Genomic DNA, 25,603 nt, shown 5'->3' on the forward strand with positions numbered 1-25,603 from the left:
CGTCGGCTTGGCGGCGAGCGACCACCCCAACGGCTCTGGCGGCTTTCCCGCCCCGGCCGTCCCTCCGGCGTCCTGCAGCATCGACGAGTCCTACAAGTACGTCTTCCTGCCCGTCTGCTACTCGCTGACCTTCGTCTTCAGCCTCACGCTCAACTCGGTGGTGCTGCTGCGCTCCTGCCGCCACCACGGCGGCTGCTGCGGCGGCGGCGGGCGGCGCTGGAACACCTCCCTGATCTACATGATGAACCTGGCCACCACCGACCTCATGTACGGCCTGTCGCTGCCCTTCCTGGTGGCCAGCTACGTGCTGAGGGACCGCTGGGTGTTCGGCGACTTCATGTGCCGCCTCGTCCGCTTCCTCTTCTACTTCAACCTCTACTGCTCCATCTTCTTCCTCACCTGCATCTCCGTGCACAGGTAGGTAGGACAGCTGCTCCTTGCCGATGCCACAAGATAACCTCAAAGAACGCAGCTCCACATCGAGCTTCGATCTTCGGAGCTCTAAGGATCCGTCAAGCGTCCAGAGAGGCAAAGCCTTTTTTGTGTGCCTTTTTTTGGTAGTTTGGAGCCATTATTAAGTCTATTTATGGCTCCAAAACTACGACCTAAGGGGGCGGGGCTTTCTCTCTCTGGACGCTTGACGGATCCTTAGAGCTCCGAAGATCCTCGAGGGTTCGGACTTGGTTCGACTCTCACCTGTGGCCTGTGCGTCCAACAGGTACCTGGGCATCTGCCACCCGATGAGGACCATCACCCTGGAGAGCAAGCGGGTGGTGAAGGGCACCTGTGCGCTTGTGTGGGCGGTGGTCTTCATCCTCACCTGCCCCATTTTCCGGTTCGCCCAAACGGGATACGTCCGGCGGGGCAACGGGGTCAGTGGAGCGAGGGCAGGCGGGAACGGCACGGCATCTCAGGCGGAGGAGGACGGCGGCGGCGGATACACGAACTGCTGGGACGACGCCATCGACGAAGAGTTCGCCGACTACGTCCCATACGGCATCGTCCTCCATCTGCTGGGCTTCTTCGTGCCCTTCGTCATCATCGCCTGGTGCTACTCCCAGGTGGTCAGGACCATCTTTCGGACCATGCGCTCGCCCCGCGGCTCGGTGGAGGGCGGCGGGGAGGACGGCCCGGCGGGGGACGGGACGGCGCCGGAGGGCCTCAGAGACCGGGAGAGGACCTCGGTCTCCATCTCCGGATCGCAGTACTCGCACTACATCCGGCGGCGGCGGAAATCCATCAAGACCATCGTGACCATCACGCTGCTGTTCGCGCTCTGCTTCCTGCCCTTCCACGTGACGCGGACGCTGTTCCTGCTGCTGCGGCGCGGAAAGGTCGGCGGCTGCGACGTCATGAAGACCGTCTCCATCTGCTACAAGGTCACGCGGCCGCTGGCGTCCTGCAACGCCTGGCTCAACGCGCTGCTGTACTTCCTGACAGGGGACAAGGGCGCCCCCTGCTGCTGCTGCTGCTGGCCGGCGGGACACGGCGTCCGCCGGGACCGCCGGGGCGGCTCCCTCTGGTGGCCGCTGAAGATCCTGAAGAAAGACGGCGCGGGAGACGACGACCAGGAGGCGGCGGATCACGTGGAGCGGGTGGTGCACGGGGAGAACGAGTCCAAGTCCTCCAGGGTCGTCCTCTAGGAGGCTCCGCCCATGAAAGACCTGAACAGGAAGTTGCACGAGGCGTTTCCTTCCACCGCTGTTGCGTGAATATTATAATATATGTGAACAGCTGATTGGTGCCATTAACCACCACAGAAGAAGAAAAGGTTATTTAAATGTGTTTGTGTTGCAGTATTTGTGTGAGGACGTTTTATTTGTGGCATTTTGGTTTTATTTGAAAATTTAAAGCATTTCCCCCCAAAAAGCAAAATCTAATAATAATGTAAACTAAAAATTATGTAAACTAATAATGATGTAAACTAATGACACAATTAGTTAAAAATAAAGTAATTTGAGTCAACAAGTTTGCAATAACTAGTTTGACTACAGATAAAAATAAATAGTTTTATTCTTTTTTTTAATAATTAAATTAAATATGTTTTCATTTGTTCCTTTAAATTCAGATCTCATGTCATAATTTTACATGTTAATAACTATTAACTTTGCGATAACTTTTTTAAACTATATAAATTATTTCCACCTTCATGTTAGAAAGGCCCTATAAATTAATCTTCATGATCATGATCATAAATAAATAGTAAAACATTAAAAACAAGAACAATAAATTATGGATTAATTGAGAGAAATTCTGTATTTTTTATTATTAATTTTGTCTTTATTTTAAATTTTCACCTGAAAAACACATTAAACAAAGATGAGAAAGTAAACATGTAATTAATGTTTAGTGTTCCTCCCTTTATGTCACGTCACCATGTTACTGTTTGGATGCATCAAGCTGCTGCTGCTGCTAATGCTAATGCTGCTGCTAATGCTAATGCTGCTGCTGCTAATGCTGCTGCTGCTAATGCTGCTGCTGAGCTCAGTCTTTGTTTTTGTGCATTTTGACGTTTTGTGGTAAAATATCTGAATTAAAGTCTGTCGACGTTAGCTGACCGTGTTCTCGTTCATCACACACACACACACACACACACACACACACACACACACACACAAAACTGTTGAGTCGAAACAAAAACTTGTTTACATGATTTTAATCTAAATACTACCCATGAGCCTCCAGTTCGACGTTTTGTCCGTCGCCATCTTGTTTTTTTAGGAGAACAGGAAGCTTCTGCAGGACTTTAACTTTTGTGAACTGTTTCATTTCTCGCATGAAGCCAAACTTTATAAACTGTACAAACTGTATAAACATTATAAACTTTATGAACTGTTCACGTGACCATCGACCTGCTCCCACCGCTCGTCCCCGATCATCCGGTAGTTGCGTCCCCGGTAGCTCTGGGAGTCTTCTCTCCGCCGCCGCCACACCTCTTCGTACAAGCTGCGCACGGCGGGCGCCAGCGGCGGGAAGCCGGCGGCGCGAGCCAGCGCTGCGTAGTACTCCCACTGATCGTCCTGCAGCACCAGCAGGTGGCGCCGCTGGACGCCTCGCTCCTCCTTCTCACGCAGCGCCCGCCGGGCCTCGGCCTCCCGTTGGGCGCGAGGCGGCAACGAGACGGAGCCGTCCAGCACGGCCAGAGAGAACTGCACCTGGGGCCGGTTAGGTACACATTAGTATGAGCTCTTTTCTTATGCTCCTCATTCTCATATATATATATATATATATATATATATATATATATATATATATATATATATATACATATACATATACATATACATATACATATATATATATATATATATATATATACACATATATATATATATATATATATATATATATATATATATATATATATATATACACATATATATATATATATATATATGTATAACTGTGTACTTTGTTGGGCTCCTGCAGTCGGCGCTGACCCACCTGGCAGTGGAAGTTGGGGAAGGGGCAGATGAGTTTGCACACGCCGATGAAGAAGAGCGAGGGGAAGGCCGGCGGCATCAGGAAGCGGTACAGCGGCGCCACCAGCTGGTCCTCCACCTGCAGGCCCAGCTGAGGCCCGTCCAGGAAAGGGAACCGGTACCTGTAGCCGGTGCAGAACATCAGCACCTCAGCGGCGACCGTGGACCCGTCCTGCAACACACAAGAACCTCACTGGACCTCTCAAACTGTAACCAGAACCAGAACCAGAACCGAACTGTAACCGGAACCGGAACCAAAACTGCAACCGGAACCAGAACCAAAACCAGAACTCGACCCAGAACGGCTGCTCAGGCTGATCCAGGTTTAAGGGCCAGAACGTCTTTACTCAGAAATGTTTCATAACTTTGGTCGATGTTTGGATAATTTCACATTATTTAATATGATGGGCTTTAGGACCTGGAGGCGAAGGCTGCCGTCCTCCTCCACAGACACCACAGGGCTGGACTGATGAATGCCAGCAGGTAGAGCACAGGTGAGGGGGGGCTGGCCGTGGCTCAGAGTCACCTGGAGAGTGGGGGGGGGTAGTACACACGGGATAGCTTGGGTCAACTAGTTTATGCAGATAACAACTACAGATGAAAATATGTATAACATACATTTTTTTATGGTCCAGTTGTAGTAATCTCAGGTGATCTTATTTATTTTTACTAATACCCACAAGGCATCTGTGTTACCTGAGCACCGACTCCAGCCAGTTCGATGGAGATGTCCAGCCCTGAGGCTCTGGCTCCCAGAACCACCACCGACTGACCCGAGAACGGCTCGGCACACTTGTACGAGTGACTGTGGAGCACCGTCCCTATGTACCAGAGAGGGTTAGCCTAGCTTAGCACAAAGACTGGGAGCAGTAAGGAACCAAAATTCTTCATAAACATGTAGAAACTGGACTTTAAAGAGGATTTAATATGGGAAATTATACTAATTTGATGTAAACTGCTTAAAAACTACTAAATGCCAGTACTCTTTTTCACTGAGCAGAGCCTGAACACATCATAATGTAAGAGGAGGGAACCTACACTGGTTCTCCGTTAGCGGTGCTGCTAACTTTACTAGCTCTCCTTCTGCTGGTTCTCCGTTAGCGGTGCTGCTAACGTTACTAGCTCTCCTCCTGTTGGTCTAAACACTGATTGGTTGTTTAAGAAGTCACATGATCAGAGGTCTAACGTTCATGAACGCACCTTTGAAGCGGTCCATCCCCGGGATGTGAGGGACGTGAGGGTCGGAGTAGTGCCTTCAACACCAACAACGTTGCATCAGCAGCGTCGTGACACCAGGAAGTAACAACACAGATCATGTGTATTTATAAATATAAACAGATGGTTACTTCTCACCCCGAACAGACGAAGACCGAGTCGAAGGCTTCTGTTGTTTGGCGACCTGAAGGGTCGGATGATGTCACCTCCCACGTCGTCTCCTCCTCTTCCTCCTCTTCCTCCTTCTGTGTGACAACGGGCTTCACCTGTTCCACCATTGTGTTGAACTGACAAACAGTAAAACAAGTACAACATGTACCTCTGAGGTGTAGTACAGCAACAAGTACAACATGTACCTCTGAGGTGTAGTACAGGAACAAGTACAACATGTACCTCTGAGGTGTAGTACAGGAACAAGGTAACTCACCCGGATGTGAGGCAGGACGTTGTACTTTTGGCAGTACTTCTCCAGGTACCTCTGGACCTCCTGGTGGGGCAGGAAGCTGCTCAGCTGGGACTCGAAGGGGAAGTCTGGGAACATCATCACCTCCTTGGGAAGGTTGGTCCTGTTGGGAGTACTTCAGAGTAAAGGTACTAACACCACAGAGTAGAAGTACTCTGTTACAGTAAAGGTACTAACACTACAGAGTAGACGTACTCTACAACCAATAACTGGTTTAAATAACCAGTGACCCAGGCCCAGTAACCAGTGACCCAGGCCCATTAACTAGTGACCCAGGCCCAGTAACCAGTGACTCAGGCCCATTAACTAGTGACCCAGGCCCAATAACTAGTGACCCAGGCCCAGTAACCAGTGACCCAGGCCCAGTAACCAGTGACCCAGGCCCATTAACTAGTGACCCAGGCCCAGTAACCAGTGACTCAGGCCCATTAACTAGTGACCCAGGCCCAGTACCAGTGACCCACCTGAGGTCCCTGTACATGCTGCTGCGGGCCCCGGCCCGCTCCTCGTAGCACCAGGTGCCGCCGACTGAGTCTCCAATCTCGAACACCACCGGCGGGGCGAAGCGGTCCAGGCGGGACAGGATGTGTTTGGCGGCACAGAGACCCGCCGCCCCGGCGCCGACCACGGCCACGCGCCGCAGGGGGGCCATCTTCCTCCTGACGAAGACGAGGAGACGCTCGGCACGTTCACTGGTTATTGGTCCAAAATACTGCAAAAACATACCGTCTAGATTACTGATGGAGGACCAGGACTAAAGGTCTTCTCACCATCACGCGCTTCCTCACAATTATATAATATATGAGAACAAATATATTTAGTTTTAACAAAAACAAAAGGATATTTTCTTTTGTTTGTGTGTGTATATATATATATATATATATATATATATATATATATATATATATATATATAATTGTTGTTGCGATATGTTGTTGTTGCGATATGTTGCGATATGTGTATTATTATTTTGATAACGCGTCACAGGGAGACATGACTAGTTTAAACTAAAAGCTGACCGCGTTGCATGCTGGGTCATCACTTATCATATACCGGAGCTAGCTAGTTTTAAGGTAACTTTTGTCTTTTAAATGGACACTTTCATACGCATAAAATGGAAGTAATCACCAATAATGAAGACGTCAACAGTCACCGGAGACTTCGTCGGTCGTCGTCCGTCCAGCTTTCGTCTGTCGGCTGCCGTCAAAGTTCAATATTGACGGAATCGGTCAACACACATTTTACGACGGGGGGCGGAGATTTGCGTAACTCCGCTTCATCCAGAACCAGCAGCAGAGGTGTAGAGAACACTTCCGCGTCCTGACTGTTCGGGTGACGTCACTTCAACGACTTCCTACCAGATTCCTTCAGTATAAAAGCGGCGTCGCTTCTAATTTTAAACGAGTGAACGTTAAAGTTGTCACAATTCATATATTGAAGCCTCTCCGTTGGCCTGCACAGCTAACATATAAACACATGATGGGAAATAATCAGCACATTTATAAATGTCATATTCATTTTTGTAATTCTGTATTCATTCTATATTAATACAACAGAAAATATTCTCCATTTTATATATTTTCTAAAAGTGATTGTAGATTGTAGATGTGTGTCCCTTTGCATGTTGGGTAAAAGACTCTATTCATTCATTCATTCATTCATTCATATATATATATATATATATATATATATATATATATATATATATATATATATATATATATATATATATATATATATATATATATATATATATATAAAATATCAAATCAAAGAAAAGGTTGAAGATTCAAATATGACATTTTATTAAAAACAAAAGGCAATGTATTTAATCATTAAACAACACTGGATCATCACGTCTGACTGGAACATGAGCTTTTAATAACAACTTTAAACTCTTTACAACAAAGAGCTTAAACTGAAACATGTCTGAACGTCTCATTATTAATAAACATCCCATGAAAGTCATTTTTCACGGAATAAAGTTGAAAAAACAAACTCAGTGGACGAAATAAAAAACGATGCCTGACGGCTGAAAAAAACAGAAAACAAGATTTATTCTGAAAGTTTTGCTATTTTCAAATGTTCAGAAATAAAAGGAAACATTTCTTATCGTGTTCGTCTCCACGTTACTTTGTTCACTTCATGTGAAACTGAAAAAGCACATTGTCCGTCCCAGGCGTCTCTTGGGTGACCCATGGTGACCCCTGATGACCTCTGGTGACCCCTGACAACCCGCCGGTGGCCCGGTCACTTGGCGGCGGCGTTGCCGTGCGGCGGCTGCTGCGGCGGCTGCTCGGCCAGCGCCTGCTGCAGCCGGCTGCGCTTCCTGCTGTAGTGCTGCCAGTGCAGCAGCTGCTGCTCGTCAATGAACTTTGTGCACTGAGCGTTCACCAGCTCCTTCCTGAAGTGCTCGTACTGCAGCAGCTCCAGCATGTGCAGGCAGTGAGGGTACCTGCAGCAACAACAACAACAACAACAACATGAGCGGGCAGTGAGGGTACCTGCAGCAACAACAACAACAACAACATGAGCAGGCAGTGAGGGTACCTGCAGCAACAACAACAACAACAACAACAACATGAGCAGGCAGTGAGGGTACCTGCAGCAGCAACAACAACAACAACAACAACATGAGCAGGCAGTGAGGGTACCTGCAGCAACAACAACAACAACAACAACAACATGAGCAGGCAGTGAGGGTACCTGCAGCAACAACAACAACAACAACAACAACATGTGCAGGCAGTGAGGGTACCTGCAGCAGCAACAACAACAACAACAACATGTGCAGGCAGTGAGGGTACCTGCAGCAACAACAACAACAACAACAACAACAACATGAGCAGGCAGTGAGGGTACCTGCAGCAACAACAACAACAACAACAACAACAACAACAACATGTGCAGGCAGTGAGGGTACCTGCAGCAACAACAACAACAACAACAACAACAACAACAACATGAGCAGGCAGTGAGGGTACCTGCAGCAACAACAACAACAACAACAACAACAACAACAACAACATGAGCAGGCAGTGAGGGTACCTGCAGCAACAACAACAACAACCTACTTGAGGAACTTGGCGTACTCGGGCTCCTTCCAGTACAGAAGGTACTTCAGGTAGTTGATGAAGGGCCGCTCTCTCAGGAAGCCTCTCTGGGCCAGGACTGCAGACAGGAAGTACACATCATCATCATCATCATCATCATCATCATCATCACGCACATTAAACAGGTATAAACGCATCACTCACAGTTCAGGTAGTTGGGGTTGGCCAAACACTGGATGAACTCCAGCTCCGACTGGAACCGGTTCCTGGCCTGCTCCTCTGTACCGCCACCACCACAACCACAACAACAACAACCACAAAAACAACAACAACAACAACAACAACAACAACAGTGAGATAACGTTAGTTGTTAAAACTTTATTATCCAGTTCAGAGTCAAATCAAATGAGAATAATTTACTTCAAACATCATAAGAATCCAGACTCCATTCAAAAATAAAGCAATTTTACGCAGCGGCGTTCATCGGCTGAATACCGGAAGCACGTCATCACGACTCAGTGAAACTATTATATTTAATATATCGGTAAACTGAATGTTAGCCGAAGAGAAGAGTCAGTCTCAGTTCTTCATGACATTTCCCCCGTGACGCTCAGAAACACACATCTCTGACGATAAACACGATTCTCCTAAACTGCTTTATTTACTGACGTAGTTCTGAATAGCGAACAAGCAAAAAGGACAATTTAGACAATAACATATATTAAATACAATCTGCATCAAACCTGTTTCCATGGCGGCGGCGGACCGTAAACCAGCAGAAAGTGATGAAAATATAAACTGTTCAACAAACAAACAAATGAACCTCTGAGCGTCTTGGTGGCTTTTTAATCGCCGAGCTGTGAAATGCCGGAAAGCAGTCTTCTGTTTGTGATATTTTACGGCGGTTTACGGCAGCTGCTGTTCGCGTCGTGGCCGATAGAGAGAGACATTTAACAACAATAGTTCACAGATTAAACAGGTTTGAACATAAACATAACACATTAATAGCACACAAAACACAACACATCTTTTGTCTGCGTTCATGTCGAACGCAACTTTACTGCAGTACAAGTACTAAAGTACTGTGAAAATACTCATGTAATACTTTTCTAACTGATGTTTCTGGATTCATATTCATGCTTTGAACTCGTTTACATCCTGTTGAAAGCGTTTATTTATCTGAACAAAAAGTTTCTTATCACATTAAATCATTTGCATCTTTATTCACACAATCAAAGGTTTGTTGTCACACATTAATTTTTGTATTCACATAAAATAAAACTCAGACATTTAAATAGAAAACAAACTGGATATTTTCTAAATACTAAATATAATTCTCAGTTATTACAAAACAGAAAACAACTTCTGGAAATAAAATCACCACCAAAGAACAATTCATACTAATATGAAATCATCATTAATAATCATTACTGTTATAATATTAACTGTTATTTCAAAGAGTCACTCAGATATCATTCATCTTATATTTATATTTCTACTTTTCTTGTTTCAAAAGCATATTTTAATATTTTATCATAATATATTTTCCTTGTGTCATGAATTCAGAATAATTGTTTCACAGCATTGATTCATTATTGAACATCTATTAGTTTATGATACGCTTCCATCACAAATGGTTAAAAAATAAAAGTCTCTCAAGCAGCTCAAATAACAAGTTACAACCTCCTGTTCTAAATGCAGAGCTTTTATTTTGAAACACCTGCTTGAGATTATCTTAACCAGAACCAGAACCAGCATCAGAACCAGAACCAGAATCAGGACTAGAACCAAAACCAGCACCAGAACCAGCAACATAACCAGCACCAGAACCAGTATCGGAACTACAACCAGAACCAGCACCAAACCAGAACCAGCATCAGGACTAGAACCAGAACCAGCACCAGAACTAGAACTAGAACCAGAACCAGCATCGGAACCAGCACCTGAACCAGAACCATCACCAGAGCCAGCACTTGAACCAGAACCAGCATCGGAACTAGAACTAGAACCAGAACCAGCACCAGAATCAGCATCAGGACTAGAACCAGAACCAGCATCAGCACCAGAACCAGAACCAGCACCAGAACCAGCATCGGAACCAGAACCAGAACCAGCACCGGAACTTGAACCAGAACCAGCACCAGAACTTGAACCAGAACCAGCACCGGAACTAGAACCAGAACCAGAACTAGCACCAGAACCAGCATCGGAACCAGAACCAGAACCAGCATCAGCACCAGAACCAGAACCAGCACCAGAACCAGAACTAGAACCAGAACCAGCACCGGAACTTGAACCAGAACCAGCACCAGTACCACAACCAGCATCGGAACTAGAACCAGAACCAGGAGTCACAGGCTGAGGTATGGCGGTTGTGGCGGTGGGTCGAGGTCGGCGCTACGCGGGCGCTGTGGCGTTCGCCCACGAAGGAAACGAGTCCAGACCGAAGATGACGTAACCCCAGCTGTTGATGGCCAGACTGATGCAGCCGATCCCGATGACGTTCATCACCACGCCGGTTTTAACCTGCAGGGGGCGCAGAGGAGGAGCTCTAACACATGAAGCATGGACTTCTATACAACCAGAGGAGTCGCCCCCTGGTGGTCAGCAGAGAGGATGCAGCTTTAACACATGAAGCATAGACTTCTATACAACCAGAGGAGTCGCCCCCTGGTGGTCAGGAGAGAGAATGCAGCTTTAACACATGAAGCATGGACTTCTATACAACCAGAGGAGTCGCCCCCTGGTGGTCAGGAGAGAGAATGCAGCTTTAACACATGAAGCATAGACTTCTATACAACCAGAGGAGTCGCCCCCTGGTGGTCAGGAGAGAGAATGCAGCTTTAACACATGAAGCATGGACTTCTATACAACCAGAGGAGTCGCCCCCTGGTGGTCAGCAGAGAGGATGCAGCTTTAACACATGAAGCATAGACTTCTATACAACCAGAGGACTCGCCCCCTGGTGGTCAGCAGAGAGGATGCAGCTTTAACACATGAAGCATAGACTTCTATACAACCAGAGGAGTCGCCCCCTGGTGGTCAGGAGAGAGGATGCAGCTTTAACACGTGAAGCATAGACTTCTATACAACCAGAGGAGTCGCCCCCTGGTGGTCAGCAGAGAGGATGCAGCTCGCTGTGGACACTCTCACCATGTCGGACACCTTGAGGACCCCGTAGGAGAAGGCGATGGCGTTGGGGGGCGTGGCCACGGGCAGCATGAAGGCGCAGGAGGCGCTGAGGCAGCAGGGCAGCATGAGGTACAGAGGGTTCAGCCCGCTGGACTGACACTGAACCGTGAAACACAGACGCTGTCAGTTGCTGAGAGAAACTACATTCTTGTTTTCATCCAAAGAATGAAAAGTTCACGTTTCGGCGTGGACGTTTCTCCGTTACCATGGAGGCCAGGATGGGGAGGAACAGCGTCGCCGTGGCGACGTTGCTGGCGCACTCGGTGAAGGTCGCCACCAGGAGGCAGATCACCATGGAGACCAGGGAGGGGGGCAGCGAGTGGAGGGGGGTCAACTGAGCCCCGAGCCAGAGAGAGAGCCCCGAGTCCTGCACACACACACACACACACACACACACACACACACACACACACACACACACATACACACACACACACACACACACACACACACACACACACACACACACACACACACACATTACACTAAATATATTTTCAAAATGGCGTCCTTCTCTTGTGACTTCATTGAAGTCACACAGATAGAGTGTGTGTTACAGGTGTTCAGTCGACACACACACACACACACACACACACACACACACACACACACAGGTCAGGTGTGTGTGACTCGCCTCGCTGCCTTTGGCCAGAGCGAAGCCGCCTCCCAGCAGCAGCACGATGTTCCAGGGCATCTTCTGCTGAGCCACCTGCCAGGTGAGCAGCGCGGGGGCGGGGCCTCGGGACACCGGGGGCTCTGATTGGACACAAATAATGTGTGTTACCTATGTGTGTGTTACCTGTGTGTGTGTGTGTGTGTGTGTGTGTGTGTGTGTGTGTGTGCTACCTGTGTGTGTGTGTGTGTGTGTGTGTGTGTGTGCTACCTGTGTGTGTGTGTGTGTGTGTGTGTGTGTGTGTGTGTGTGTATGTGTGTGTGTGTGTGTGTGTGTGCTACCTGTGTGTGTGTGTGTGTGTGTGTGTGTGTGTGTGTGTGCTACCTGTGTGTGTGTGTGTGTGTGTGTGTGTGTGTGTGCTACCTGTGTGTGTGTGTGTGTGTGTGTGTGTGTGTGTGTGTGTGCTACCTGTGTGTGTCCTCCAGCACAGCGGCTCAGCAGGAAGAACAAACAGCAGCACAGAGACAAACAGAGCGACGGTGGCGTCAGAGACGAACCTGCAGAACAAAGTTTCACTCATCGTGTTGCAAAGAAAACTGAACAACAACGAATGTTGACTGAAGCTGTTTTGTTCAATAACATCACGTCGGCTCCTCCTCACAGTGCCAGGTGACCTCTGACCTCTGCACCAGGTCACATGACGCAAAACCAGCTCCAGTTCATGAATGAAGATTTCACCAGAGAGTAAACAGAGAACCTGAACAGGTAGAGAACAGAGAACCTGAACAGGTAGAGAACAGAGAACATGAACAGGTAGAGAACAGAGAACATGAACAGGTAGAGAACAGAGAACCTGAACAGGTAGAGAACAGAGAACCTGAACAGGTAGAGAACAGAGAACCTGAACAGGTAGAGAACAGAGAACCTGAACAGGTAGAGAACAGAGAACATGAACAGGTAGAGAACAGAGAACCCTTCAGGTGACTCTTCTGGTTGCAAGCGTACATAAGTAATCAATAGATCTGAATAAGGGGGAGGGGCAACGGGCCGATAGAGGTCATGTGACTCAGAGCAGCATCATTCTGTTCTTCAGGGTTTGGGCTGGAGGTGAAAGTTGAACCCTGCCCTGACAGGATGTCAGAGCGTCGCTATCGACCTGCAACCAGGAAACATGTCGACATCTTCAGTTGAAGTGAGCGGGTTCACTGGTGATAAGCTAATGTTAGCGTTAGCGTTGTGAAGGATCAAAACCAGTCAAAACTAGATTTAACTGTTTGTGGTTTTCTTTGATTTAGACAAAACAAAAATGTTCGCGTTGATTAAATAAATAAATAAATTAGAAAAAAGAACAAGTGACTCAATGTGACTAAAGTCCAGATGGACCTTTGATCTCCTTCTAAATAAAACTTTTTATTTTGCTCTTCTGAGAAATGATGTTTTGTCAACGGGACAAAAACATCCGCGAGGACAAACAGATCCCTGGTGAGGTCCTGAGCTGGTCATGTGACCTGCCGGTGAGGTCCTGAGCTGGTCATGTGACCTGCCGGTGAGGTCCTGAGCTGGTCATGTGACCTGCCGGTGAGGTCACTGTGAGCGTGGTCTTCCTTCCTGCAGCGCTGACCTCAGACCTGCTCTAAGGAGGATCCAGCTCTCTGATTCGCTGCTCGTTGGAGAAACGGGTCGAAGTTCAGTGACCTGGTGGATTTCACCTGTCGTACTGGACGGATACAGTTGAGTATCATCTGCATAACAATGAACGTCTATGGAGTGTTTCCCCATAATATTGCCTAACGGAGGCCTATATAAGTGAATAACATGGGTCCAAGCACAGAACCTTGTGGAACTCCAGGACTAACGACGGTGTTCATCGAGGCTGTAACAGGTTGTCACGGTGACAAAATGCAGTATTAACTCTTAAAAACGTGTCTATTTGAGTTCACGTGTCAGGTATGTGCTAGCAATTAGCATTAGCAATCAATGAGGCTAATTGATGGCCTATCGGTTCTCACCAATACTAGATGGTCGATATATACGTCTCCAGATCAGCCTGGTAGCTAAAGTACATTTATAATATCCAGTTTTGACCAACAGAGGGCAGTCTCTGTCTATATTCATACAACATGTAGAATTTAAGATCAGGACCTGAACCTGAAAACAACACGACTGTTGAACGTCACGGTGCTGGAGTCTGTTGGGTGGACTCACTCGGCCTTGGCGTTGAAGACGTGGGTGGCCCAGCCGTCCATGAAGCGCGGGTCTCTTGTGAACCACAGCACCACCATGAGGATGAGGAGCGCCAGGACGCTGACCTCTCCGTAAGTCACCGGTCCCAGACGCCGATGTTCGTCCTGGATCACTCGGTACGCCGCTCGCTCCTTCTCCGACGGCGCCGCCCCGCAGCCCCACGTCCTGCGCAGGCTGCGGCAGAAGAGTTAAAAGTCTTTCGGTACTTTTTCGGGATCCGTACGTCAAAGTTCTGTGAATTTGGGTTGTTTTGGCGAAGCGAACTCACTTGCAGCCGACGTAGAGGAACTGCAGCCAGAACCAGGCCAGCGTCAGCATCAGCAGCATGGTGGGGGAGGCGAACGCGAACCAGGACGCAAAGTTGATCACGTCGCCGTTCCGAGGGAAAAGTCTGGAGAGAGAAACGTCCATCAGACGGGCAGCAGACGCACAAGTGTAACGGAGGGTCTGTGTTTGTGTGTTGCAGCTCCTACTGGCTCATCTGGCCCATCAGAACCAGGTTGGGTCCGGTGCCGGTCAGGGTGGCGATGCCTCCGATGCTGGCGGAGTAGCACACACACAGCAGGAGTCCTTTGCTCAGCTTCCTCTTCTCCTCTTCTTCGTGGCTCAGCTCCTCCAACTCCATCCGGCAGCAGACGATCTCCACGGACTCGACAGCTGGTGAACATGAACGCGTTACGCTCCATGTGAACATTGTTTTAAATGGAGAACCAGTGCTTGACATGACAGTGTGGTTAAGGACAAATATGAACAACAATCTAGTTTAGTTCAGATTACGACATCACTCGGTTATGATTAAAGATCCAGCACTTTTCCCGCTTCAACACTTTTAAAGGAGATGTATCTCCATATTTAATTGAAGGGAACAGAAAACCAACGAGTCTTTGGAAGGAGGAATTTAATCTGTATCTCGTGACGTCTGTACCGCAGTGGATCTCCTCCGCGGACCCGTCATGTCCGCTGGTGGTGCCGTCGGGTGGAGGTTTGTCTCGAGGCGTCGGCTTGACGATCTCCCGTCCGTCCACATGACCGTCAGAGGACGTGTTGTTGGATTTCTCTGAGGATCGTCGTGAGAAGGTTTCCCCATTCAGACCTGGGAGGAAACATCCGGAAGTTCAGACGTCAGACTGAAGAAAGACTCGGAGGCCTCCTGGGTCCACAGTCTTTTACACTTAATGATTTACAAGTTCGGACACAAGAAGTTTGAAATACCGTTTTAAACACTCTTTCCCCTCGCACCCTGTGGGATCTGACACATTTGTAACTTTGCAAAACAATAACTGGAGACAATCAAGCTCCAAATGACTCACTGATTGACCAGGTTCCCAAGGAACTTTGCCCTCGTTCTCTCAGTTTAGCTCAACAAATGACAGCTTTGATCCCGACCGACACATCTCAACAAGTACTGGATGAGATGTACGGACCTAATGTGCTCCAGGAAATGGACCCAACAAACACTGGTGAGCCTCTGATTCCAGATGGTTTGCTGTAAACATTTGGTCCTACAGTCATTCTACGCTTCAGGATCAATCATGGGAGGGGTTCTTCTACAGCAGTCTGACCTTTGTGGATCCAGCAGCTTTAACGTGGTGGATCAATCGTACCGTTCTCCAGAGCGTTCCCATCAGCGAAGGGCAGAACATTGCAGGTTTTCTCCTTCTGTTCCCGGGTTAGGTTGCCGCTCGCTCTCTGGGTCTCGGAGGAGGAGCAGGAGGAGGGTTCAGGGTCTACGCTGCCGTGCAGCTGCTCCAGGACGGCCTGCACGATCGGGACCATCATGGCGGTGGTGGCCGTGTTGCTGATCCACATGGACAGAAAGGCCGTCACTCCCATGAAGCCCAGCATCAACCTGGAGAGACAAAGACAGAGCAGAGCATCAAAGATGTGACGACAACTTCAACAACCCATCAACGAATGCAACCAGAGGGATCAAGAGGACGTCAACCCGTTGCCCAACGCACATTGACACAAGCCTGAGGAATAGTAAGAGCCAGACAGGTAGAAACCTCCAGTTCTGAAGTGTCCTGAACCTAAATGATCTTGTCTGACCACCAGGGGGCGACTCCTCTGGTTGTATAGAAGTCTGTACCACAGGGCAGGAGGGCGGGTACTCACAGGGCGGGTCGGACTCCAACGAGCAGCAGGACTCGGAGCGCGATGCGCTTGTGGAGGTTCCACTGCTCCACGGCGACGGCCATCATCAGCCCCCCAACAAACAGCATGTTGGTGTCCTTCAGGTACTGCATGCACACCTGAGCAGCAACACACATGAAGGAGCCCTTTGGCTGTGAGAACATCAGTAACCTACAGCCTATAGGTGCCTCTGCGTGTTGGACGAACCCCCAGAGGGCATGATGGGTACTTTAGCCGGTTGAGATCTCCTCGTGACCGACGTCACTCTTTCATTTGTGTTTCTGTTTCCTGCTGCAGTCACTAAACCAAAAGAACAACGTTCCTCTTGCTCCGTTCAGGAGGAGCAAACAAGATCATCTTATGTGTGTGTGTGTGTGTGTGTGTGTGTGTGTGTGTGTGTGTGTGTGTGTGTGTGTGTGTGTGTGTGTGTGTGTGTGTGTGTGTGTGTGTCTCACGTCTTTGGACTCCATGATGCCGAGCACGGGGAACAGGATGGTCGGCAGCAGCGCCGTCACCGCCAGCGGCAAAACCTCTGTGCACCAGTACACCGCCATGAGGGCGATGACGTAAGCACAGGCAGCTTCCTGCACACACACACACACACACACACACACACACACACACACACACACACACACACACACACACACACACACACACACACACACACACAGGTTGATATCAAACAGAGGGTGCATAGCCACAATAGCCATGTTTCGTCTGAATTTAGTGCAACATTGTCATCTGTTCCCTCAACTGAATAGTTAGCTGGTCAGTGACCAGGTTAGTGAACTGGTTAGTTAGTTGATTAGTGAACAAGTTAGTTAGCTGGTTAGTGAACTGGTTGGTTAGCTGGTCAGTGAACTGTCTCACCGTGGTGCTCAGGGCGAGCGGCAGCAGGATGAACGGGCTGCAGACGAGGACGATGACGCCCCTCAACCTCCAGACCTGCTGCAGCATGTTCACCACAGAGGAAGAACACGGTGACGAAGAAGAAGAAGAAGAAGAAGAAGAAGAAGAAGAAGAAGAAGAAGAAGAAGAAGAAGAAGAAGAAGAAGAAGGTTAACTCTGAGGGTCAGGAACAACGTCCACAAGACTCGTCTGTCTCTTCATGGCTCACCGTCTGATGCGGCTCGCTCACTTCACACTAAATATTAACTTACACACACACACACACACACACACACACACACACACACACACACACACACACACACACACACACACACACTGACCCTGCACACAGAGTAAACACAGAAGAGGAAGTCTCTTGTTTACGTCACTTTTCTTTATCTTTCTTCACTAATTCAACAAATCATTTGAAGTTCAGTTTGTTCTGAAAGTTCAGGTAAAAAAATAAATAATTATTTAATGTCAAAGCGTTGTCTCACTGGTGCATGCTGGGTAATATTTAATGTCAAAGCGTTGTCTCACTGGTGCATGCTGGGTAATATTTAATGCCAAAGCGTTGTCTCACTGGTGCATGCTGGGTAATATTTAATGCCAAAGCGTTGTCTCACTGGTGCATGCTGGGTAATATTTAATGTCAAAGCGTTGTCTCACTGGTGCATGCTGGGTAATGAGATGTTCTGGAGCTTCTGTACTTAATGTGTAACGAGGTTTTATGAATGTGGACGAACCAGGAAGCTTCATGTGACGGAGAAACAACTCTGTGTCCTGACTTTATCAGGTCAAACTAACACTAATATTAATACTAATATTATGACTAATATTAATATTAATACTAATATTATAACTAATATTAATATTAATACTAATATTATGACTAATAGTGATATTAATATTAATATTACTACTAATAGTATAACTAATATTAATACTAATATTATGACTAATAGTGATATTAATACTAATATTATGACTAAAAGTAATATTAGTATTAATATTAATACTAATATTATAACTAATATTAATATTAAAACTAATATTATGACTAATAGTGATATTAATATTAATACTAATATTATGACTAATAGTAGTATTAGTATTAATATTAATACTAATATTATAACTAATAGTGATATTAATATTAATACTAATATTATAACTAATAGTAATATTAATATTAATACTAATATTATGACTAATAGTAGTATTAGTATTAATATTAATACTAATATTATAACTAATAGTGATATTAATATTAATACTAATATTATAACTAATATTAATATTAATACTAATATTATGACTAAAAGTAGTATTAGTATTAATACTACTATGTTTCTCAGGGTCACGGTGTTGCAGTCCACATGTTGAACCACCAGGAGGTCCTGGAGATCATTACGCTTCAGCTGGAGGATCCTCTCTGCTGCCCCCAGAGGACGCAGGAAGAACTCATGAAGAAAACCAGCTGATGACCTGCAGGGAAACCATTCTACAGGAGTGTGTGTGTGTGTGTGTGTGTGTGTGTGTGAGTGTGTGTGTGTGTGTGTGTGTGTGTATGTGTGTGTGTGTATGTGTGTGTGTGTGTGTGTGAGTGTGTGTGTGTGTGTGTGTGTGTGTGTGTGTGTGTATGTGTGTGTGTGTGTGTGTGAGTGTGTGTGTGTGTGTGAGTGTGTGTGTGTGAGTGTGTGTGTGTGTGTGAGTGTGTGTGTGTGAGTGTGAGTGTGTGTGTGTGTGTGTGTGTGAGTGTGTGTGTGTGTGTGTGTGTGTATGTGTGTATGTGTGTGTGTGTGTGTGTGTGTGTGTGTATGTGTGTGTGTGTGTGTGTGTGTGTGTATTGTTATTCCTGGAAGTCCGGCAGCAGAGTTTGTGGGAGGACCTTGGTAACCACGGTGATAGTTCAACACGCCCCCCCCCCCCCCCCCCCCCAGTACTTTCACCCCAAATCACCCCAGCTCTAGAATACCCACAATGCAACAGCTCGAACACTCCAGTCATGTGTGAGCGTACCATGAGGGACACCGCTAGAGGGTTGAGGTCAAGACTGCTGAGTCATGTAACTCCCAGTGAGTCCCAGTGAGTCCTACTGAGTCCCAGAGAGTCCCAGTGAGTCCCAGTGAGTCCTACTGAGTCTCACTGAGTCTCACTGAGTCCTACTGAGTCCCAGAGAGTCCCAGTGAGTCTCACTGAGTCCCAGAGAGTCCCAGTGAGTCCCAGTGAGTCTTACTGAGTCCCAGTGAGTCTCATGTGGTGGCTCCTGTTTGCCTGCGGGGGCGTAAAGCTGGAACCAAACAGTCAGAACAAAACAAACACACTCCCACGCTGTGTGCTGATGTGTGTGTGTGTGTGTGTGTGTGTGTGTGTGTGTGTGTGTGTGTGTGTGTGTGTGTGTGTGTATGTGTGTGTGTGTGTGTGTGTGTGCTGATGTGTGTGTGTGCAGCGCACGAGGCCACTTCAAACTCTGAGCCTTTAAAAGTGTGAAGCTGCTGCTCGTTAATCAGTTTAAACTACTCTAGTTTCTTTAGCATTGTTGTTTAGTTTATTGTTGATTCATTTAAATTACTTTAGTCCAGATTACTTTATCTTAGCCTGAGTTAAGTTCATAGTCTCGTTCTCCAAACGGCCGTCACAGCTGAACCAGCAGAGCTTCTGTTGCGTCACTCCGTCTCTTTATTCTGACGTTCTGCAGAGATCACACAGGTTGATCATTAACAGGAGGGGGGTCTGTGTTTGAGTCCAGATCCACTCGCCGTGCAGCCGACAGAAGGTCCAACACATCTGTCTGGACTCTTATTTCATCATCTTTGACCTGTTTGGTTCCTCGGCGTCTGCCTGCTCATCGGACACGAGCCAGGTGAGTTCAGACGTCTGTGAAGTCGCCGCGAGACTCTTTTTGGTTACCGATCGGCGTCCGGACAGAAGTTTGATCGGTTTCAGAGCTGCTTAAAGAAACGATCGGTCCAAAGCCAAAGACGTCGAGCTTTGAAGGGTCGATGCTGCTCTGCACGGCCTCGGCTCCACGCCGTGCAGCCGAGCGTCACCGTGCGAGTCAAGCGGTTCATGAGCTTCAGTGTGTTCTGTGTTGTGTGTATTTAGTGCGTCGCAGCTGAAGCCGTAACCTTCAGTCTGCTGGTAAACACCTGAAACCTCGACTGACTCCAGAGCGACGAGATCCACCCACGAAAACCCTCGTTGGTGATCTGACGCGTCCTCGTTTCACTGCAACACCGCCTGAGCTCGCCTGAAGGACACCTGGTCGCTGCCCGCCGTGTATTCAACGCAAACCGCGCGATATCGGTCCAGATGGCGCGTATCGATGCCCTTATTGGACGATGCGCATCAATGAATCAGACCCTCGCAGAGACGTTTGTCTGATTCTGGAGAAACAAGAAAAAAGGCTCAAAAGAGGCTGAAGGGCCGAGGTGTTCAGAAACATAACGTCAGAGCGGGAACGTGAGCTGAGAGTTGCTCTGAGTTGGACGGTCCAGTTGGGAAATACCTCACGGTCTACATCCTGGTGACAAGAGAGTTCTCTGGTCAGGTGGTCATCGGCCCGTTTTCTGAACGCTTTCTGCAAATTCAATACATCTCATGTAATTAAGTACTCATTACATGTACCATGTGTATACTACTCATTATTTGTACCATGTGTATACTACTCATGTGTACCATGTGTATACTACTCATGTGTACCGTGTGTATACTACTCATGTGTACCGTGTGTATACTACTCAAGTGTACCGTGTGTATACTACTCATGTGTACCGTGTGTATACTACTCATTATTTGTACCGTGTGTATACTACTCATGTGTACCGTGTGTATACTACTCATGTGTACCGTGTGTATACTACTCATGTGTACCGTGTGTATACTACTCATGTGTACCGTGTGTATACTACTCAAGTGTACCGTGTGTATACTACTCATCATACGTCCACGTGTATACTCACTTTGTGTTTGACGACGTCTCTCTGTGTTTCCAGGTTGTTTGGACATGAAGCTTCTTCTTCTCTTGCTTGGTCTCTGCTGTGCCGTACTGACCGTAAGGCCCTCGCTGTAGTGAAGCTCCTCAGCTCCTCAGGGAAACCTTAACCTGCTGTCGGTCTTCTCCGCACGCTTCAGACAGTCTGTCCTCCTCGCCTGCAGGAGGATCTCGCTCCGGCTCCCGATGTCTCCGGGCTCGCAGCCGAAGAGGAGGAGGCGGTTGAGGAGGCGTCCGGCTGCGGAGGAGGACGGCTGCTCAGCCCCGAGGACGGCAGGGCGGTAGGGGGCGCCGTGGAGCGGCTGGGTTCACGGCTCCTGCAGAAGCTTCTTAGCGGCTCGCAGCAGCCGAACGTCGTCCTGTCGCCTCTCAGCGTGGCCTTGGCCCTCGCCCAGCTGACCCTGGGTCAGTCGCTGCTTCATTTCCTCCCTTTATGGGGAGGATTAGATGCTTTTTTCCATTCGTGCATTCCAAACATAGACATCGGTAAATAAAGGAGAAAGAGATTCAATCCATAAGAGCCACTTAAATTCATAACGCTGCAAATTAAAAATCAAAATCTTTCAGCCTCAGCTGTACTTTCCGATTAATGAGCTAACGGCACGCTAACGGCTCGCTAACGGCACGCTAACGGCTCGCTAACGGCACGCTAACGGCTCGCTAACGGCACGCTAATGGCACGCTAACTTGTGTACAGTGCTAGTTCTAACAGCCAGCACAAAAACATGTTTTTAAATCAAAGTAAACTGTGTCTTCACAGTTAAATTGAGTCTTTAGGGTTATTGTCTCATTGCATCAATATTTCATCAAGTTCAAGCTCAAATGGAGTTTTCTAAAAAAGCAAACCAGTTTCATAATGAAACTTCTTCAGCTCGAGGATCCGATAGAGATTTAAGATTAATTCGCGAGCTCTTGAAATACTTTGTAAATGTTTGTAAAACACAGAGGAGCAAAGAGACCAACAGTGTTTCTCTCTCAGGTGCTCGCAATGAGACGGAGAAGCTGCTGCTGGAGAGCCTCCACGCTCTCAACCTGCCGTGTTACCATCACATACTGGGAGGCCTTCTGTCCCAGTTCAGCGACACGTCGCTGGAGGTGGCAACCCGCATGTACCTGAGGCCAGGTGTGCGAGGCGGTGACGGTTTGTCGATGACGATCGGCGTACTTCTCGTCTCATACGCCTCTAAACATTCGCTCTGTCTTTCTTCCAGGATTTGACGTGAAGTTGTCTTTTGTTGAGGACTCTCTGGCCAGGTATCAAGAACACAGTCACTTTTCATCAGGAGACACAGTCCAGATTTACTGAGACATAAAGAGTTTATTCTGTAAAGTTAAAACCTGCATTCTCTCTCCTGACCAGCAGAGGGCGACCGGGTGACGCTTCAATGACTATATACACTTCTTATAAACTCTCAATTAATGATGGTTCGCCACAGAGTTTCAATGGAGTCTTTATTTAGTCAAGTGGTGCACAAACTGTTGGGCACCTTTGGGGACCAAAGTGGCCCCAGCAGCAGGAAGAGCTCCATGTACTGGAGCTACTGGGTGGATGGGGAGCAGCTGTGGGGAGGTTGTCACATGATCCTCTGGTGGGAAAGCTTTCTAGTGACGGCTGCTGGTCATGAGCGGAAAGGCCTGAAAGATAGAAACTGGCCAGATTTCTGAAGCTAGACGAGGGTTGAGGACCAACTGCCACCATGTGGTCATGTTCTCAAGATGTTGGGTGATTACATATGTAAACACAGTAATAATTCAAATAATTAATATGTTTTCTTACATTTCTACAACCTCTCCTGTTTCATGTTTGTTGCGTTTGTTTCCTGTTCAGGTACAAATCCTCCCCGGCCCCTCTGGTCTCTGTGGACGAGGTCAACCAGTGGGTGGAGAACGCCACCGACGGTCACATCCTCGACTTCCTGGAAAGTATTCCTCATGACGTGGTGCTCATGCTCATGAATGCCGTGCACTTCAAAGGTAAACCAACCCTCCAGAAGGCTCCTCAGTGTGCTGATGTCTGCTTTCACAGACTCAATTTGGAGACAACAGGAAAAAGCTTCTGACGTCCGAAGCACTCTGGTTTCCATTTGGTTCATTTACCAAAAGGTTGGAGCAGGTGAGCGGAGCAGCTGGCTCAGATCAGAGACAAAAACTGGCCTCCGTAGAGGATTCCTGATTACCACCCCAGGCTATTTGTGGTATGACATTGGTCCAGTCTATATCCAGATCCTCCAAAGGACGACCCTAACCAGGTGCCTGAACCACTTCATCGCTTCCGTTGCAGAGCAGCTGCTGAATACTTGAGGCGATGACCTCCTCCTTGTCTTTTGTTCAGCGAAGCCGGATTCCTTGCACAGTGTACTGATGCCTTGGAAGATCCTTATTTTATTGCAGTCTATAAAACCTAACCGACACCCAAAGCCAACTGCAACCGCTGGTCCTGAACCAGCAGCCAGTCTCACAATCCCTTCGATCAACTCTCGGGGATAAGAGCCCAAGATGAAGTCCTCCACACGAGGGAGGTTCTGCCCATCAGCCTTTACCAAGAGTCCCTGGCTGCGACTCTGACCATGGACATGGTGGTTTTATGAAATTCCGTTAAGATACTGGGGCTTTTCATGAAGTATTACTTCACTTCTTCAAATGCAAAGTCAGAGCCGGGTGGCTGGTAAATTCAGGTTGTCAAAAACAAGAACGCCGATCTTTCCCTCAATGGTTCCTTCTTGTGTTTGTCAGGTGAATGGCAGACTCGCTTTGACCCTCTGGTGACCTCTAAAGGAGTCTTCTACCTGGACAGCCAGAACTCCGTCCCGGTGGACATGATGAAGTCTGCTCAGTATCCTCTGCGTCTGCTGGACGACCCCGAGCTGGAAGCTCAGGTAACAGATGATCAGCGACGGCACTTTTCATATCCGGATGTGGCCTCCAGGTTTAAAGAAGTCATGAGTCTTTTTATGCCTCGTGGTAATTCAAGGTACTGTGTTTTATTTCCAGGTTGCCAGTTTTCCTTTCAAGGGAAACACCAGCTTCTTAGTCGTCATGCCGCTGTCCGGCAGAGGAAACGTGTTGTCTCTGCTCCCCAAACTGAACATCTCGGACCTTTACAGACGTTTACCTCAGGAGAAAACGATGCAGGTCAACTTACCCAAGGTGAAGCTGCAGTACCGCCAGGAGCTCCAGGAGGCGCTGTCCAGCATAGGTGAGGAAACCAGCTCCTTGGACAAACTGCGCGGCCGCTCAAGGAAACTTTTGTCTAAATCATCTTTCCTGTCGTCGTTACATTCTCTGTTCTTCCCGTCAGGCCTGGAGTCTCTGTTCTCGGGTCCGGACCTCTCTGGGATCTCGGACCGGCCTCTGGCGGTGACGGCCGTCCGCCACGCCAGCGCCTTGGAGCTGAGCGAGGAAGGCGTGGAGGCGTCCGCCACCACGGCCGTGACCTCCATGCGCTCCGTCTCCCTCTTCTCCGTCAACTCGCCCTTCCTGTTCGCCCTCGTGGACGACGCCTCGCTGGCGCCGCTCTTCATGGGCGTGGTCACTAACCCCGCCCCCGACCACGCCCCCGACCACAACCCCTTCCTCAACGACGCCCCCCTCGACAACTGCACCGCCAGCGTCCGGCCTCTGACGGTCGTCGACGAGGAAACAGACACAGACAGCGCCCCCGCTGGTGGGAAGCAGCAGCTGCACTGCGAGGACGGGAAGACGGAGTAGACGAGGAGAAACCAGACGACTGCAGCCGGCCGGAAGCTTTACATCCGAACTAAGAGATTACGTTTTACCATTTTACCATTCATGTGAAATACGCTTGAGATTCAGATGAGAACATTGACGCCATGACGCTCAGATCCATTTTAAACTGTTTCTGGAAAATACAAAAATGAGATGAAAAAGTCAACAAATTGAAAATATGTTTCTGATTAAAATGTTTAAAAATACACACACACACACTCACACACACACACACACACACACACACACACACACACACACACACAGAGATTATTTACATTAATGAAGTGTTATGAAGTTTTTTTCTTCTTTGCAGATGAGTTTTATTTCATTTGACATTCAGTAAATAAAACTTTGGTTGGAGGAAGTTCATTAACCCTTCGAGTCACTTTCAGTTCCTGAAGTTGTCAGAGATCAAGAACCTTCAGGACGGCCCGGAAGCCTTTTGGGTTCCTGAGGTTCTTTTGGGTTCTTAAGTCTGTGTGAACTCTGTTTGACTATAAATGATAAAACTCCTGAGGGAATAAAACAATAATTGATGAATCTAAACAATGCCTCATGGAGGAAAGAGCAGCTTCTGTCTCTGGTCTG

At 47.8% G+C, this 25,603-nt stretch overlaps 4 protein-coding genes across 6 annotated transcripts; 1 reads left to right on the plus strand and 3 right to left on the minus strand.

The window, feature by feature from the left end:
• Positions 1-1,294: 1,294 nt before the first annotated feature.
• LOC137787852 (Na(+)/citrate cotransporter-like) lies at positions 1,295-17,355 on the minus strand (the record flags this gene model as incomplete). Its single annotated transcript, XM_068580587.1, has 14 exons — positions 17,269-17,355; positions 16,851-16,979; positions 16,378-16,514; positions 15,867-16,111; positions 15,218-15,355; positions 14,736-14,922; positions 14,531-14,653; positions 14,224-14,436; positions 12,487-12,575; positions 12,040-12,161; positions 11,611-11,772; positions 11,367-11,504; positions 10,629-10,739; positions 1,295-1,369 (listed from the first exon to the last, which is right to left on the minus strand). Coding segments are annotated over exons 1-14 (1,956 nt in total), but the record flags the coding sequence as incomplete, so codon positions are not given.
• On the minus strand, positions 2,484-6,474 carry LOC137787899 (uncharacterized). 2 transcript variants are annotated; one of them, XM_068580661.1, is made up of 9 exons: positions 6,289-6,474; positions 5,625-5,872; positions 5,125-5,263; positions 4,836-4,984; positions 4,683-4,735; positions 4,179-4,303; positions 3,901-4,008; positions 3,445-3,654; positions 2,484-3,149 (listed from the first exon to the last, which is right to left on the minus strand). In XM_068580661.1, exons 2-9 carry the CDS (start codon positions 5,810-5,812, stop codon positions 2,826-2,828), a joined length of 1,296 nt encoding a protein of 431 aa, XP_068436762.1. In that variant the 5' UTR covers positions 5,813-5,872; positions 6,289-6,474; the 3' UTR covers positions 2,484-2,825. The 2 variants fall into 2 exon arrangements, with proteins under 2 accessions (XP_068436762.1, XP_068436761.1); XM_068580660.1 differs by having other exon boundaries at positions 2,484-3,155.
• On the minus strand, positions 6,942-9,082 carry med31 (mediator complex subunit 31). Its single transcript, XM_068580738.1, has 4 exons — positions 8,957-9,082; positions 8,418-8,492; positions 8,235-8,331; positions 6,942-7,615 (listed from the first exon to the last, which is right to left on the minus strand). Exons 1-4 carry the CDS (start codon positions 8,964-8,966, stop codon positions 7,411-7,413), a joined length of 387 nt encoding a protein of 128 aa, XP_068436839.1. The 5' UTR covers positions 8,967-9,082; the 3' UTR covers positions 6,942-7,410.
• On the plus strand, positions 15,787-25,044 carry LOC137787627 (alpha-2-antiplasmin-like). 2 transcript variants are annotated; one of them, XM_068580258.1, is made up of 13 exons: positions 15,787-16,260; positions 16,342-16,499; positions 16,693-16,961; positions 18,648-18,801; positions 20,042-20,155; positions 21,288-21,346; positions 21,451-21,691; positions 22,266-22,409; positions 22,498-22,540; positions 23,115-23,260; positions 24,020-24,162; positions 24,278-24,482; positions 24,585-25,044. In XM_068580258.1, the coding sequence occupies exons 6-13, from the start codon at positions 21,299-21,301 to the stop codon at positions 24,992-24,994; spliced, it is 1,380 nt and encodes a 459-aa protein (XP_068436359.1). In that variant the 5' UTR covers positions 15,787-16,260; positions 16,342-16,499; positions 16,693-16,961; positions 18,648-18,801; positions 20,042-20,155; positions 21,288-21,298; the 3' UTR covers positions 24,995-25,044. The 2 variants fall into 2 exon arrangements, with proteins under 2 accessions (XP_068436359.1, XP_068436361.1); XM_068580260.1 differs by lacking the exons at positions 15,787-16,260; positions 16,342-16,499; positions 16,693-16,961 and adding an exon at positions 17,419-17,469.
• The last annotated feature ends 559 nt before the right edge of the window (positions 25,045-25,603 follow it).

The sequence above is a fragment of the Clinocottus analis genome, unplaced genomic scaffold, assembly GCF_023055335.1.
Source record: "Clinocottus analis isolate CAN_PGR_092001 unplaced genomic scaffold, fCliAna1.0.p SCAF_17, whole genome shotgun sequence".
NCBI lineage: Eukaryota > Metazoa > Chordata > Actinopteri > Perciformes > Cottidae > Clinocottus > Clinocottus analis.